We start from the raw sequence: 18,276 nt of genomic DNA on the forward strand, positions 1-18,276 counted from the left end.
AATAATAATAATAATAATAATAATAATAATAATAAAGTTGGAAGGGACCTTGGAGGTCATCGAGTCCAACCCCCTGCTCAGGCAGGAACCCTACACCATTTCGGACAAATGGCTGTCCAGTCTCTTCTTAAAAACTTCCAGTGTTGGAGCATTCACCGCTTCTGGAGGCAGGTTGTTCCATTGGTTAATTGTTCTAACTTTCAGGAAGTTTCTCCTTAGTTCTAAGTTGCTTCTCTCCTTGATCAGTTTTATAAGTATTATAAGTTTTGTTTTGTTATAGTGCTTCTAGTGTGTATTCAAACTTGCTTCCTCTAAAGCATAATAGTGGAAAGAGGCTAAAAAGGGCATTTTAGGCTTCCTCCTATCTTTCTCCAGCTCAATTTGGTTGACTTCATGTTGTAACTCTATGTCCTCAACCCACTGCTTAGTTACCTCGCTAGTTTTGTTGAAATCAGATCTTAACAGGTTCTAACAGGTAGCCCATACGTGTTTAGCTTACTTATAAAACCTCCCCACCATTTGAAACTAAACCTGTTGATTCCATTAGCAGGAGGAGCTCTATGGTTACTAGACTAAGCCTTAGCCAGTAGCATTATTTGCCAGATTTTGACTTTTATTCTGGGGATGCCAGTATCTATTCTCAGTGCTACATTGAAAACACATTTGTGGTTCTGAAAGAGAGATCTTGAAAAGCCAATCTATATGTTTTCAGAAACAGCAAAGTTAGGGAATCTAAATGCATTCTACAAATGACTTGAACACCTGTTCTTTCAGCATAGACTAGTGATAAATATTAAGATGACAATGGTAACATGGACTAGCTTGTTTACTCATCAATGCCATTAAAGAAGTAAAGATAGTAGTTTTGCATTTTGGGGCATGAGTAAAAATAAAAACAATGGTTGCTGGTGCTGTAAAGACGAGATTAATTCTAGTAAACTTAGGTATAATGAGAAAAGATATGGATATTTTTTATGACAACAGAGATCAGAATAGTTAATGCAATAGTTAAAGCAGGATGTGGAAAAGGAGCAAGACCTCTGTGAATTATGGATTTGGACATAATTATCCAGAGTACCATGGGCTGCAAGAAAAACCAATCAATCTAGCTTAGACTGACTTCTTCCTTGAAGCAATTATTAGCAAGCAGAAATATATATATACACTTTGGGCATGTGATGCAAGCAGATAACAGAATATAGGTAGTCCTTGACTTATGAACACAACTGGGAGCAGAATTTCAGCTGTAAGCTGTTGTTGTCATATGTCAAGGCACCCATATTATCAGATCCATTTTTTTTACCATTTTTACAATGATTGTTAAGTGAACCACACTGTTGTTAAGTAATCCATTCTCCCCAAATGGGTAGTTTTTGCCAGAAACTGGCAAAAATTGTTGCAAATCACAGACACATGACTATGAGACACTGAGCCAGTTGTAAATGTGAGATAGTTGCCAAGTGCCTGAAATGTAGTCATGTGATGGGGGTGGCACAACTTTTTACAACAGCTGGAAGTGCTTTATGGGTCAAAAAGCACCCTTTCCAAGATTGTCATAACTTCAAATAGTTGTTAACCAAACAGATGAGATCTATCTATAGAAGAAGAAAAAGCCTATTATGTTTGTCATGCTTGAAAGAAGAAAAAGAAAAGAATGATGCCAGCTGTGATAAAAAGAAAAAAATCAAGATCACTAGAATGTCCTGATAGGTCGAGATGATGGGCCTTTGTCACCAATGATCACGCTTGTCTCAATAGCACCTAAACTAATTATTGTGATTCCAGACCAAAAAAGGAACTACAGTACAATCATAACCCAAAGAGGTTCTTCCTAACATTTGTAAATGATAAAAAAAAACAGTTGAGCTACTTCTTCAATAACAGCTTAAGTTAATCGCTGACTATAAAACTTCCTTTTTACGACCCTGTAATCCCTTAATTCGGCATAGATTCAGGGCAATTGGATGGAGCTGAGAATGACATTATAATGTAACCGAGTCTTTCCAGTATAAAATAACATGACAGCTCCAATTTTATCCTGCTGATTACCTACATAATTTTTCTGTGGTTGTTTATTCTCTTTTATGTACAAAGGATGACATAAAACTGATATACATTTATTGTTTCCAATTTGGTTATATAAAAAGTTATACTACCTAACAGAGAAAATGTATTTAACTTCCAACTAATAATATGATATAATCTTAGACTTGGCAAAAATTAAATTAGCATCAACTTGGCTATCATGTTTTTTGACAAGTAGCCTTTATGTTATGTGGTCTTTAATCACATAACATAGTCCTTAGTCACATCATTATGCTTTTTGTGACATTTGTATATAATATTGGAAACTACATTTATTTTCAATTAATAGAGTCATGTCATAACAATATTAAACCTATCTGCATTGATTGTAAAGGTCTTATCAGGATGTTGTGAACAGAACTCTCGTTTTTTTTGGGGGGGGGAATTGCCTTAAGGCTATAAAAGCCAGTTTTCAGTTGAAATGTGAAAAGGAACAAAGGAGGAAACTGCAGTGTTTGAATAATTTCCTGAGGGGGGAAAAACCAAACAACTAAACTTTGGAGTCTCTCAAAAGTTGTTAATGGCTGGAGAGAAGGTTCTCTCTTTGAAGTTCTGATGAGAGGTAATGGATTTTTATGTTTATTTGGAATGCTCAATCTGTGTTTCTATATATTGGGAAATAAATTCAAATGTTATAAATGGCTGTAAGTTTTTATAAGCTCCTTTAAATAGGAGCTTAACATTCCAAAGCAAAGGAAATGAACTCAGATGATAGAGATAGATAGACAGACAGACAGACAGACAGACAGACAGACAGACAGACAAATTAAATACTAGAAATGTATAACAAGAGCAACAAGAGAACCTTGCTCACATACCACTGTACTACAATGTAACTACTAGTCTGTGAGTGTAAGTTGGATGCCTTCAGACACTATCACCCAATATTAGAAATTCTATAGCGTTTATATTTACATAGGCTCTGCGTCTATTTTGTAGTGCATGAAATAGAACTCTTGTGTTCTTGTGTGTCAACCGCACTCAACCATTTGTAAGTATCATATAAAAAAAAACACAGTAATGGACAGAAAGGAATCTAATAGAAATGTTACAAATAAGGAATCCCTTTGCCAAATCTGAGAAAAGATAATCCTTGTAAACAAGGAGAAATGTTGTAACCCGTGTGTTTATGTTAGTGATACAAATTGCTGAAAGAGTCATGTTTCAAGGCTATGAAACATTTTTCTTTTTAATAACCTCACTAACTGATGTCCGTTGCTTATTTTCCTAACTCCACAAAAGTACTCTACATACACAGCTTTATTCTTTGAAACAGACACAAAGCCCATTTTTCCTCTCTAAGCTGTCAAAGTACAAAAGAAAATGTATAAAGTCTTGCACAGATGTAGCAAAGTACTGGATTACATCCTTTGGCAGGTGCTCAATATGCATCCCACATAATCATATGTTAATGACTGGAGTGTGTTAATCAGCATGCATACCTGATTCCTTCTCAACCGAAGTAGGAAAGAAACCAAACAATTTACAGCATATAAATGCTGCTACTTTCAAAACACGCTGGGGAAAAAAAATACTGCAATTGAATGAAATACTGCTTCCAAAGCCTGATATCCATAGAAGCTCCAAAAAGCATCCTGTAACCTAGATAAAGCTGAAGGCTCATAATCAATGATTAAGTTTTAAAATGAAACAAATCTCAATGTTCCAGCCGTCCTCAAAGCAACATCCTCATTTCTTTTCCCAAGACTTGATTTTAAATGAAAATTTTGGGGGAAACATTCTGAATCTGTTCTAGACAGTCCCAGTTCATTATGTCATAATATATGATAAAGCATTATACAGTTGACAAATCATTTCTTTGGAAAGGAAATACAAAGCCCATTACCTGTTGTTAATCCTACCATGTGACAATTATACTGCACACCCGTTCCTGGACATGCCCCAGTATTCACCTCTCAGGAAGACACTATTCCAATTTCAAAACACTCTGCTTTTTCAGCACCTTTGAGAACCATTTTTTTCCATTTCCCCATGCTACATTGGCTAGTCATTTATCTCCTCTTTCCTTCCCCGTATGCCACCTTTTTCTTGGCAGTCTGATTCAAAGAGAAATACTAGTGCCAAGTTAGTGTATTAAACTAGGAGCTGCCAACATATAAATTTAATTAAAGCAACATTTGGAAGACTGTAAGCACTAGGATAACCTGGAATAAAAGTATATTGTTTTTATTTATTCATTGCTATGGATGTGCTTCTTGAACTGAATGGATTGTAATGGGGCAGAGCTCAGCATTACATTAAAGAAGATATTGTTTCATTGGTCCTACACAGAACAATTCCAGACAGGTTGGCGCAGAACTGCAGCCTTACTGAAGACGTCTATCCATGTAAACTCTGAAGCAAAAGCAGTTGGATTCACTGCATGCATTCACTTGCAAATAAGACAGTTGTACTATTTTCTATAGCTATTGTACGTGAGCATTTCATCGTGGATTTTTTTTTTCAGATGAAAGCACGTGGCCAGATATCATTTTACAAATAAAGGTTTCATTCTTAGCTTGAGGGAAGCTCGGAACATGGCTTGAAGAGCCAACACATTTTTAAAAGGAGAGCCAATGAGGTGATATAATGGGGCAATGTTTGGACTTGGGATGGAAAATGGGCAGATCCAGGTTCGAGCTCACCTTCAGTTATGGAAGTTTATTGGATGATTCAGGAAAGCCATTTGCTTTCTTTCAGCGAAATTTGCCTCATAGAGTTGCTGTGGTTGAGATAAACAAGAAGAGGAAGCAGTATATATACTACCTTGAGCTCCTGTTACAAAGGAATAATATGATTCTAATAAATCAAATAAAACAGTTATGTGGCTTCTATATATTATTTAGTGTTACAAGTGGTGCACTGTTACCCTACTGTCAAGAATAGTAGTTTATTGACACATGAATCAACATATGTAGCTGCTTCTCTATTAAAGAAGAATAGAAAAAATCTCTGTTATGCAGCCCTCTTATGCAGATAAGAAGTACTCCTTATATCTTATCAACACTTTCATGCTGTATTTTATTCTACTCTGTTAGAAATTATTACTTAATATAACTTGGAGAGAGGCAGAATATATATTTTTATAGAAAAAAACAAATTAGAAATTTTTAAACCCAAACTATGTAATATACAACTATTTACAAATATATATACATACATAGAATAACAGTTATTAACTCTCTCATTGAATTATACTTTATGTTTTTATACATTGGTTAACATGCATCACCAAAAAGCAATATATTTAGCTGTTATTAACAACAGATATATATCTTTAAGCACAAATTTAGAAGTACACTTTAACTTCAGAGCCAACTTATTTATGTACACATGGTTTAATCAAATTTAGAGTCGAGTCAAGTCAAGTCGAGTCGAGTCGAGTCAAGTCGAATAGAATAGAATAGAATAGAATAGAATAGAATAGAATAGAATAGGCTGGAAGAGACCTTGGAGGTCTTCTAGTCCAGTCCCCTGCTCAAGCAGGAGAACCTATACCATCTCAGATAAGTAACTGTCTAGTCTCTTCTTTAAAATCTCCAATGATGGAGTGCCTACGATTTCTGAAGGCAAGCTGTTCCACTGGTTAATTGTCCTCACTGTCCGAAAGTTTCTCCTTAATTCTATCTGTGCTGCTAATTTTAAATGTCATAATCCCCTTTGAAAAAGGCAAACATTGATCTGCTTCACACATTCCATTAAGCTATGGTTATCTCAAGCATCATTCATTGGATTCACATGATTCAGGTAAGGTAAGCCATCAAACATAGTTTATGTATCACAATGGCTGTGATTACAACATACATCATGCCAAAACCAAATATGTCTTGGTACAATGTGTGAACAGTCACAATCTAGCAGAAGAATATCCAGATAGATTTACTAAATGTGAATGCGGTAATGACCACAGGACAAACATGATCTACCATGCAAAGAATTTATAAAAATAATTATAACAGTCATTTTTAAATCAACCAAATCTAACATTCTCAAATGCTTATCAATTTCCTTGTTTGTGTGGCTGTTAGAAAACACAAAATAGGAGGGCTATGTCCTGTTTCACTCCCTGGTACATTAATTTTGCTCCAAGGTACACAAATTGTACAAGTCAGTCTTAATAATATTTCTACATTAAAGTTTTTTTAATCAGTCTGTTGATAACTCGATAATTTGCTAAACAAACAGTAGGAATCTCATCAAAGCTGATGAATAATCCAGCAAGAACAGGAACTAGGTAGTAGATAGATCAAATTCTATAATCTCAAGCTTAACTGGGTTCACCCAAACAGATTACTGAAAGGAAATTTCCAAATGAGGTATGATTCTACTTATATGGTCTAAAAGTGTCCGTCAAGCTTCCCCAGCTTGTTACTTAGAATCCATGTAGACCCAAAAACTTAATATGTTGTTTAAAAGAATAAATTTCTCTTCAAGCTTCCATATAAGTAAAGCTTCATGGATAAGAAAAGAAAGGGGAAAGGAGCAACTGTCCCACTGTGAATGGCAAGTTCTAAACACATACATGATTTCATCCAGTTGTTAGGTCTTTTTTTTTTAAGAGGTAATACTGAGGTAATAATTTACAGAATTAAGTCACTACTATTCAATGCAAGAAAAGGATATAGGAAGAATACGGAAGCATGGTAGAAAACGTTACAGGTAGTCCTTGACTTACAACAATTCATTTGGGGACCAATCAAAGTTACAACGGCACTGAAAAAAATGACTTATGACTATTTTTCACAGTTACGACCTTTGCAGCATCCCCATGATCATGTGATCAAAATACAGATGCTTGCCAACGGATTCATATTTATGACTGTTGCTGTGTCCCAAGGTCATGTGATCCCCTTTTGTGACATTCTGACAAGCAAAGTCAATGGGGAAGCCAGATTCAATTAACATGTGGGTTGCTAACGTATCAACTGCAGTGATTCACTTAACAACTGAGGCAAGAAAAGTCATAAAATGGGGCAAAACTCACTTAACAAATGTCTCAGTTAACAACAGAATTTTTGGGCTGAATTGTGGTCGTCAGTCAAGGACTACTTGTATTTCTTCTGCCACTACTTGCTTTCATCCAATATCTATTTTTAGTGCCACCTGAGTAAGAAATAAGGACCTTTATAACCATTTCTTTTTTTATTGTTACTCCCTGGGTTTTTTTTAACCTATCCTCATAAATTTCTACCATTTTTGCTGAGGCATCTACAATAATTTATATGAAGCATTAGCACTCTGATCCAACTGGAATATTTCCTTTTCCAAACCAGAATTTAAAAATAAGGATGTGCAAAAAATTTCAGTCTGAAAATATTCTGAGCTGAAATCGTCTGTTTCAAAGGTTCCAGACTATAAACAAAACACTTAGAACAAAGCAACAGAACTTTGAGTGTTGCAAGAATGCTTTGTACTGCTGTTCAGTTGGTATATAATTGGCTGGCCTTCTTTCAAACTTTTTTCCGACAGCAGAAACAGTCCAGACCTCAGTACTGTTAACAGGGTGGGAGGGGTGATGAGAAGGGGAAGAACATGTAGAGAACTGTGAGGAAAGGAGCACTTAAGCATGCAGCCACAGAAGAAGATAGCTATTCACAAATGCAAGCTTTCCAGCCTGCTCGTGAGTAATCACTCTTTTGTTTAGCTTTGTTTTATTTCTTTGCTAGGAGGAAATTAGACTTCATGAGGGTAGATAATGTGCAATGGATTGTGCTTATTTTGTCAGCAAATAAAGCAAATGTGTATGGAGGCATATTGTGATTAGCATGCAATTGGTGCAAATGCGAAGATCACTACTACAATGTCGGTTCAATTAATTTGCTGAATTTGGGTATGTGTGTGTGCATGTACTCTTGTGTCCTGCTGAAGCTAAGCATCAGCAATCTTTTTTGACATTTAATAGGTATGCATTCTATGAACCCCCTTGTATTTACTGTCATGTTATAATGTTATTCCTGGAGTTAAAAGAAATCACCAATTACTCCATGTATAAGGGAAAAAAAATAAGCCAAGAGAACATGATTTATGTTGCTAACAGCAACAAAAATGTGTAATTGTATGTTTAAAAATTAGAAACTTTAAGAAAAAAAATCATAAGAATAAAAAAAATCTAGTTGCCTTCTTGGCTTGTTTATTTTCTGACTTAGAAAGATGCTAGTTCAAAGGAATGGTTGCTATTTTTCGTCTTGTTCCTTTGCTGTCTTAATTCCTCAGGATATATTTTAAAAGCTGAAAAGCCTTATCTAACTAAGAAAAAGTGGTTCTGATACCAGATTCTTATTTAAACAAACCTATTTTTCAGTGGATGAGGTCAGGCCTATTTTTCCCATTGTTTTCTATGAGAATTTGTATTTTAGTGCATTCATAAATGTTTTAAAAATCATCCTTTAGCCAGATTTTATCCAAGTTGATTGGCCAGTAGCAATCAGCATAGTCTACTACCAACCTATTTGTGACATTGTGGAATGTGAAACAAGGGAACAATGGGTTCTGAATATAGTTAAAAACTTCACGCAAACAAAAAGCTTTTAGTTATTTATCTTTACTTCATATGACTCTAGAGAAACCATTATGTCATAGTGTATAATTATTCAAAACTTCCTCTATTTGTATACTTACAAAAACCAGACATTTGCTGATTTTTCACTAGCAATCAAAGGAAGACAGATATGAATACAGACTCTGAACTGAAAAGGGAGACTCTGAATCTGAGATAAAAAATACTCTTTTCCATATCACCAAGTTGAGATCCAAACGGAATCATGCGCATATGCTACTATTATACTCTATTGTTGTTCTTGCTTTTCAAACTAACCTCTCTGTAATAAATGCTCCAAACTCTTTAATTCCAGTTCTAAACACTTATTTCCCTGTCTTAGTAATAGCACTTAGTGCTTTACAGCCCCCTCTAAGTGGTTTACAGAGTTGTTGCCCCCAACAATCTGTGTCCTCATTTTATTGACCTCAGAAGGATGAAAGGCTGAGTCAACCTTGAAAATCAAACTCTTGGCAGTGGACAGAGTCAGCCTGCAATATTGCATTTTAACCACTGCACCATCATAGTTCTTTAATTATTTACATTGTTCTCAAGTACACAAAAACAAAAACTATTTTAAATAAACTAAATCTACTAACACCTTAAAATGTACCTTTAAAGATGTTTTTGCTTCAAATGTTTTCAAGGACAGGAGCGCCAAAACCTATCACTTCTGAGGTACAATGAAGATTCTCCTTCTCCAATTGTTATGACTCTTTCCATTGTAAATCTACAAGAATGGTGATAAGATACCCAGGCTGATGCTACTCCAGGCCTAATGTAGAAATTGTTGCCTGTTGCTGAATCTATCACATGAAGAATCTCCATAGACATTTATTAAATGAAGAGTGCAAAAATAATTTCTAAATGCACCTCCCATTTGTTAAATTCATTATATAAGTACACAATTGGGAATACTAGAGGAAATGTTAAACCAAAATATTTTGGCTTCCAGATATTCAAAGCACATGAAGTACTCAATAAAAAAACCATTTCTAAAACTGTCCAACAGTTTGAACACAATTTTCATTTATACAATTGATTTAATGATACATGTAAGTTAAATATACAGGATATTTAACGTGTTATGTTACTGCAATCTTATACTGTAAGTCAGATAAGTGCTGGAAATTTCAGAATGCTGGAAATTAAGGCATTCTTTTCATATTCCTTATTAAATCTTGTATAGCTGCACTAGGTGGCTTCAACTGATAAATCATTACTTGGCCCCAATACATAACTATTCACATGAATGATTTACTCATGTTAGCAGTGTAGTATCTCTAACACTCAGCAACAATTTCAGCAAGGACAAGCCACAAACTGTCCAACAACTCCATTCCTGTAAACAACAGAATCTCTGCAAGATCTTCTGGGAATGGAGTTGTTGGACAGTTTGTGACTTGTCCTGCTGTGACCAGAACTCATGTTCTTAATATTAATGACCTCGTCTGTTTAGGAACTGGCACTTGATAATTATTTCTTACCTGTAAATGATGCTACAGATGCTTTAAACATTAAAAATTAAAATTGATGTATAGTGCTTTAGATATTGCATGAGCTGTTAATTTCATGGGAGAAGACAAAATATTTTAATTAATAAATTAATTGTAATATCTCAAGTATTATACTTGATTTGAACAGATTATTCCTGTGGGTAGTAATTTTTACAAACAAGGAGTGAGTTCTACTAATTCATAGAAGACTATGCCTTCTGCTTTTTTAAGATATGTTTGATTTAATCCAAATAAAACTCATGATTTACAAGTAGAGGTAATAGGTTTTGATAAAGTGGGCCATCACATGACCAGACCCATTTTATTATAGAGGCAATTGTTAAGAAAACACCACAATCATTAAGCAGTAAACACGAATTTCTGGCAAAAAAAGTGGTAAATCACTGAGATATGACCACGGAGCACTACAAACAGCAATAAATGCAGGCCAGTTGCCGAGCATCTGAACTGTGTTCACATGATTATGGGAGAGACAAGTCAGAACTTTGAAACCAGTCATAAACAAATTTTGGAGGCTCCATCATAGTTTTGAATGGCTATATAAATTTAATTAATAAATAAAATAAATTCTATGCTCTAAAAATTACTCAGTAATTCAGTTCTCATTTAACAACTAGGGATTAGAAAGAAAAATAAACTTTGCCCTTTGATATAAATCCACCATATTTTCACTTTACAAATCAGTATATGAATTTCACAATTTTCTAAAACTATATACCAAAATCCACATACCAGGAATGATATTTACAAGAATGCATCTACAACATTATAGATACAAAAATACAAAAAGGGCTATACAACAAAATAAATGATGTATTGAAGCATACACATAGATTCACAAAGCATGTGTGTGAAACGTAACAAATATGAACTATGTACAAATTTTAAAATGTACTTCTAAAAATGATGCAAATTATACGGAAGAAATGAAGAAAGTGACATATCTTTCCATCTCTAGCAGCACTATTTCTCACTTTTGATCTTTCCTGCATATCATTTCATATAAAAGCAAGATAATATAAAGGATAGGCATACTGAACATTTGGTTACAAAATTACCCCATGCCGCAACTATAAATGAGCATATTTATTGATCTATAGCAGGGGTGTCAAACTGCCGGCCTCCGGGCCGGTTGCATCATGCTTAGGCCGCCTCCACCCCAGCTCCAGCAATGCAAAAAAAGTCATGATACGTCGTGACACGTGACATGGCAAGTTTGACACCCGTGATCTATAGGAACGGTTACTCCTGAAGTCTACTGGAGTCATGAGGTCAGTAATGATTTTCAGCTAAGGCTCTCAAAGTTGATTCAAAAATCTGATAAGGGTGTAACTTGTATATCTTTCAGCTTTTTGAAAATACAAGAGTTGATGTGAAGCTTAATTTTTCCATAGAAACAGAAAATCTTGAAGAAAGATTTGGGGACTGCAGAATAAAGCATCCATAGGCCTTGTACTGTTTCCTTTTGCATTTGGTTGCAGTTACTTTATAAGTAATTGATCTCATTAACTGTATAAGGCTCTAACACCTGGATTCAGAGGCACTTTTTTTCGCTCATTACATAGTATGAGCAACTAGTTTGTGCCTTAGGAAAGCATAGCAGGATTGAGAATCCTCTCTGGAATTGATCCACAACTATGGATAAGGATATATTTTACTGAAATATCATCACATCTGCATCTTCCTGGAAAGTTTGCATAATAACAAAAAGGCAGGAATCTTTATTAAAAAGATGATGTGTCATCCTTGCAAAAGGTTCTCTCAGTGTCCAAGTCAACATCAAATTTTGTTCCTACATCATCCCAACCTAGCATAGGATGAGGCCAGGCCCCGGGCAGAAAAGGACAAGCCATTAGAAAGTAACTGCTACCTTGCTGACACCACTTGATGTCACCTGATCAGGAAGACAAATGAGACCTTTGTGGAGATTACACTGAGGGATGATGTAAGGAGCAAGACATTTAGCTGCCTCATTTTTTGTACTAAATCAGTTCAAAGGCACTGAGCCATGAATGTTTGTTCCAACTTCAGTGTTCAGATATTGCACAAAAAAGCATACAGGTAGGCAAAAGACAGACCTGTGGCAAGGAGAGGCATCCTTAAATACAATGCTTGGCAGGTGGGTAGGCAATTGGAGATCATTACCTGAAGATGCTCAGCTAACATCTAAACCTGTGCTTGCAAGATAGTAGTGGGGCACTAAACCAACAAAACCAACCCCATCATTATTGTATCCTTAAGAAGAGCAAGAAAAAATAAGCAGGAACTAAGAAATGAAATTCATAGTAAAAAAAACCCTCTTTAAATCTGTCAGAAGAATTAAGTCCCATTAGATTCAACTAGACTTCTAATAAGTGGGTGTATGATTGCACTCAATTTCATAAATTTGGGAGCTTTTGAAGTAAGCAGCCCTGTCAATTCCTCTAAAAAGAAATGGCTAAAAGAGACAACAGAGAGAGGGGCTAAAGCGTACATTTTAAAGAAGGAGAAGGGGAGAAAAACACATCCAATATATGGTTTCTGTCAACAATACACTTGTGGCTACCTTTTTTTAAAAAGAAATACAGTAAATACGTTATTTTTTTCACTGGAAAATCACAATAAATCAAATTATTTGACACTGTAATTTTTGACAAGTTTTCCAGCAAATTTTCAGTCTGCCCAGCACACTAAGATAATGTCTTTTACTTTATGTCTGTATTGATGCCATAGAAATTCTATGATCACACACTTATAAAACAGAAACCTTACATAAAAGGATAAAAGAAGGTTTTTCCCACTTGCAAGTTACTATTACCAATATATAAAATAAATGCTTGGATATGGAAAGTAAAATCTGAAGTCAACATTTCTTTAAAACAGACAATATGTCTGTACATAGTGGACATTTTCATGTATTTCATATTTCAAAGGGATGCTTCTAGAATGAATTGTGTTATCCATATAAATAAACAATATAATATTTTCATCAGAAGTCAAAATCCTCTTCATCATAAACATATACTTTACTGTAGAATCTAAATGTAGCTGTGACTATATTTTAAAATGTTCTTCATTTTATATCACTTAAATCAGGGCTTTTCAACCTTTTCACCCATTATACCATTTTTAGGATATGGCAATATCTGAGTACCACCAGTCGCCTAGCAAGGTGTCAAAAACTTGATGACAAAAAAAAGGAAAAAAACTGATGAAGTACAGGTAGTCCTCGACTTACAACAGTTCGCTTAGTGACTGTTCGAAGTTACAATGGCACTGAAAAAAATGCCCCCAAGCCACAGCCAAGCAAGACACCTGCCTGCCCACCCGGCGGCACTCTTTCTCCTGTCCGAGATTTTCATTGTTGTGAGCATTTCTGTTGAGGATTGGCAGGGGGGGTGGGGTGGGGGGTGTTTGGTTTTTATTCCCCCCGTCTGCTGGGTGATTGCAGCAGGTTTTGGTCATTTCACATGACCCTGGGACACTGTGACCATCATAAATATGAATCAGTTGCCAAGCATTGAATGTAAATCACAAGACCCTGGAGATGCTGCAACATTCCAGCTGATCGGCGCTTCTTCTGGGCTCAGCAGAAGCGCCAGGATCAACACCATGCTCCAGCTGGAGCCTGGCGCTGATCCTGGTGCTTACACTGAGCCCTGACAGCCCCGAAGAAGCACTGATCCTGGCGCTTCCGCTAAGCCCTGACAGCCCTGCAGCTCCAGCCATCTCTCGCTCAGGCTTGTGTGGTGCTGCCACCGGTTCAGCTCATTCCCCTCCCCTGCTACCACTTTTCTAGGATGGTCATGTACCACCTGCCAGGTGCCAATGTACCACAGGTGGTACCCATACCACTGGTTGAAAAGCCTTGACTTAAATGGGCTTATATTATCAGAAAAAATTAGACTAATGTTAATAAGCATTTTCAGCTAGCACGAACTATTCTACAATCTATCTTGAGAGGGATGTTGTCCTCTAACTTCAGGATTTAAAGTAGATGGCAATCAAGTCCTTCCTGTCCTATGATTCTATGGAAGCTTTTCCACTTCAAAGCCTTTTTTTACTGCTTCGAAACAGATCTATATATAACAACAAGGAATTTTATCATTGTTATCTACATGCTGTGGAATGGAATCATAGTCATTGCAAACTTCAAATCAGAAGTTCTCAAACAGTAGCAATTTAGAGAGAGATGCTGCATTTTTCCAATGTTAATATTGTATGCTGATATATGACCACAGCCGAAGGCCTTCAGAAATTAGATTTTAAATATGATGCCAAACATTATCCCAAAGTTGGAGGCAAGATAACTCTGCTAATCTGAAGAAAAGATACCACTGTTAAAACAATAAAATATCTGGCTATACAAAAATCAACTAATTGTATCAATTAACCAACAACTATTATGTTAAAAGTTAAATCAGAAAACAGCAACACCTATAGTTAACAAAGATATTTCTTTTTTAAAGGAAACTAATCGTGGCCTTATTGGGGAAAACCTGTATATTTATATCCAAGAAAAAGATCTATTAAACTTGCTGCTTTCTTATTCATTATATTCAAGCATACAACTTAGCCATGGTTTAATACAGGGAAAATTATTGCCCTCTGATTCTGCTGAAAGGTCTTGCTTTCATTTTAGATAAGCTGTAAATTGATATGTTCTCCAAATTCAAAATAATAGTTCGTGAATCTGGATTATTTTCTTTAACCTTACCCAAGATTAACCACAAACCATCTCAAGAAAAAAATAAGCTGAATCTGGCAGAGATGGGAATCATTTATAAATAGAAGCTACTATAATTTAGTATAATAGTCAAACCAACCCACAGTACAATCTCAAAAAGATCATACATAAGGAAAGCTGCCCTAAATGATGACTCAAAATGTACCGCCCCTTCAGGACATACCATCCTATGCTGAGTTGAGATAACACTGTTCCAGTCTGAGTCTGGTTGAATTGTAGTGACTAGAGCTGGGAGCTCTTCAGAGTGAGGTTTGTTGTGCAATATGGTGTGCAGAGGCAGATGGGAAGTGACAAGTTCTTCATTGTTGTCTTCTTCCTGCTCCTGTGATGCTAAGTCCTGGATTGTTGTTCCCTCTCCATCAGATGCAAATGGAGAGGTGGCCTGCTTGGAAGACATTCTTCTACAAAATAAGCAAAGGAAATACACAGATGCTTTTTATTAAATAGAAAGATAGGACTATAAACTTAACAAATGCATTCTGAGGCAGAGAAATATGCAAATCGTAGCCTGCTTATCACGGTGCAAAAATGACCAACTAAGAGCTTGTTGGGGCATTATTATCCCAATAAATCATACATTTTATGGCAAACTTATTGTTGAGGGAGGCTGAAGGTTAAGGCACTCTGGCATGGAAATAGCTTCTTTCTATCCTACGTAGCACCAGACTTCCCATCCGGAACAAATTCTCAATTCATGGAGAAGCCTTTAAAGTTGACAACATTTGGGGCTCCAACAGATCACTGGGCTCTGCGCTTCCGTGGCCATTTGTGCTAACTAGAAGGTGGGGAATGGAAGGATTTATATTCCTTGCACATAGCTAGTCATTTGCATTCTTTTATAGAGTTGTTGAGGCCACTTGGAAGTTTATCTATGTCCTCGGGGTCACCTGGGTAGTGCAAATGGGTGTGGAACTTTCTTGGAACTGCTGAAAGGACTGTGTTCTCCTATATTTGTTCTCCTAAAAAACCCATCAGGGCAAGATTCAGCAGTCCATCTGCATTTAAAAGACAAAGGGCACTCTTTTGAAAACAGCAAAATCCACATTTTGGACAGAGAGGACCGCTGGTTTGAAAGAGGGGTCAAAGAGGACATCTGTGTCAAAATTGAACAGCCCTCAATAGAGGGAAAAGAATATGACATCATCTATCTGCAGTCTACAACACAATTCTTTCAGCATTTCCAAGAAAGCTCCACACCCATTTGCACTACTCAGGTGACCCTGAGGACACAGACAAACTTTCAACACCTCAACGACTCTCTAAAAGAATGCAAATGACCAGCTGTCTGCAAGGAATATAAATCCTTCCATTCCTCACCATCCAGTCAGAGCTGAAGAAGCTTCTTGGATGAGAAGTGAAATGTCTTCAAAGAAAAACAAGAAAGTCCAGGTACCTCTTGAAAAAGCAGCTTTGGGGTAACCATGACCTGGATGACTGAGAAACTCCACAGAGAGTCATCTTCAGAATTTTAAAGAAGTCAGGTTTCCTATCTATGTATAGATTAAAGCCGGTAGAAACTTCTGCCAGTCAGCATTAAATTGCACACACAAGATTCTATTATTCACATTGCTATTTAAGAAGATTTCCTTCCTAAAGGGAAATTAATTGTAATATATGAATCAGCTAATGAACGCAGTCAGACAGATGTCTTCTGCAACTGTAGTAAGCTATTCTAGCCAATTTTTGAATGCTTACTTTCATTGAGGTACTTTTCTTCAAGGGTCTGAAAATCACTTTTTAAAAAAAATTCTATCCATCAGAATATCAACAGTGGTTTCCAGCTCCTAGAAGAAGAGAGACAGCAATTCCAACAAGTTTTCAAATTTGATCAAGACAGCTACAAAAATTCTTGCCATTAGTTGATTTTGGAAAAATAAAACATTTGTGAGTTTTGCCCCTCAAATGATGACTCAATCATCCCAGTAACCTCTTTTTTTCTAAGGAAAACATTTTCCAACCTGCCCCAATCCAGAAGGTAGGGCCATTATAGTGTAACAAAGTCCTGGAATATTAATGCAGAAAAGTGATATAATCCTATGTGTATCTTACTGAATGATTTATAGCTTGAATAATTTTTCACAGTTATATAGGGTATCAATTTTTTTCTATTATACATTTCAAACAAGGGGCATAACATTTGGAATATAATGAAGTAAAAAGAAATATTAAAAATATCTCTATAACATCTGTTAATATCTCCACTATACATTTAACTTTTTGGTCTTAACCTTTAAACCTTTTCTACCAGAATAGAATGCTAATCAAATATAAATTATTTCAGTAAAAATTGAAATGTTGTAGAGATTATAAATTTTCTAAAATCTCAATATATATCATTTTTGCTAAAACTGTTTCAACAACTCTAGAATGAGGTCTCCACCTTAATTACTCTTTAATAATAATTGATTTCATACAATTTCCTTTAAAATGCGCAAATCAGTTAACAAGGGAAACCACATGAGCATTTTCCAAATTAGCAAATCATTAACTCAGTAGTACTGTTTCTATAGACAAATAATTACTGATTAAGGAGCCTGGAAATCTGAGACTAACAGTTAAATTTACAAATCTGACACATGCTTTCATGAATATTACAGTGAAAGAAATATCAAGTGTAAAAAATAATAATAATTAAGTTAATTCCAATTTAAACAGTAGGTTTTAATGTAGCAGACCAACTTTCACATAGGATTTAACAGCTACTATTAAATTTCTCACTATTAATGAGAAGACTCAGATTTAGTATCCTACAGTGAAAAAATAATAATGAATCATCTAATATTATTTATTTTTAAATGAAAGCATTATAGATTTCATGAATAAGTTTGCAATATATAAAAATATCAATGTATAGCAGAATAACACCTTATAAATAATTATAATGATGTTTAGGCTGACATCTTTGCCGTGAGAATTAGTTATAGACAGTATAAGTATCATCTAAGATGCTACATTAAAAGTGACTTACAATATAAACAACTAAGAAGCTGATTCCTGAATATTCTATACATTTCAAAACCAAAAAATAACTGTTGTCAAAGAAGAGCATGGTCTAATTGTAGTATAGGTATTGCACATAGATAAGTCATAACTAATATTTAGAATCAGGGTGCAAAACATAATACTTTATTTCAAAGACAATAAACAGATTATACCCAGGCCTTATTCTGCACACTGAAATTGTGAATATATTGTCAGAGATTTAACACAAAGGTGCCTTTAAAACAGTTCCTTGGAAGATGATTCTATTCACTTGAGCCTTTTCAGGCATCTTCCAATTACAAACAGGACTGACGTCTTCCAGAAGGAATACATTTTGGCTGCATTTTTCAGTTTAAATTAATCATGACACAAACCCAGAAATGAAAATGTCTCATAAGAATAATTCTAACTACAAACTGCACCAATGAATA

General features: G+C 35.4%; 1 protein-coding gene across 1 annotated transcript in view; it reads right to left on the reverse strand.

The window, feature by feature from the left end:
- SOX6 (SRY-box 6) overlaps window positions 1–18,276 on the reverse strand; it is a 381,843-nt gene that overhangs the window by 256,104 nt on the left and 107,463 nt on the right. The window contains exon 4 of the mRNA XM_029283932.1: window positions 15,027–15,264. Coding sequence (XP_029139765.1) covers window positions 15,027–15,260 — 234 coding nt within the window. The 5' untranslated portion in view covers window positions 15,261–15,264. The remainder of the gene's footprint in view (window positions 1–15,026; window positions 15,265–18,276) is intronic.

This window comes from Protobothrops mucrosquamatus, unplaced genomic scaffold, assembly GCF_001527695.2.
Source record: "Protobothrops mucrosquamatus isolate PMUCROS unplaced genomic scaffold, P.Mucros_1.0 scaffold_95, whole genome shotgun sequence".
Lineage (NCBI taxonomy): Eukaryota > Metazoa > Chordata > Lepidosauria > Squamata > Viperidae > Protobothrops > Protobothrops mucrosquamatus.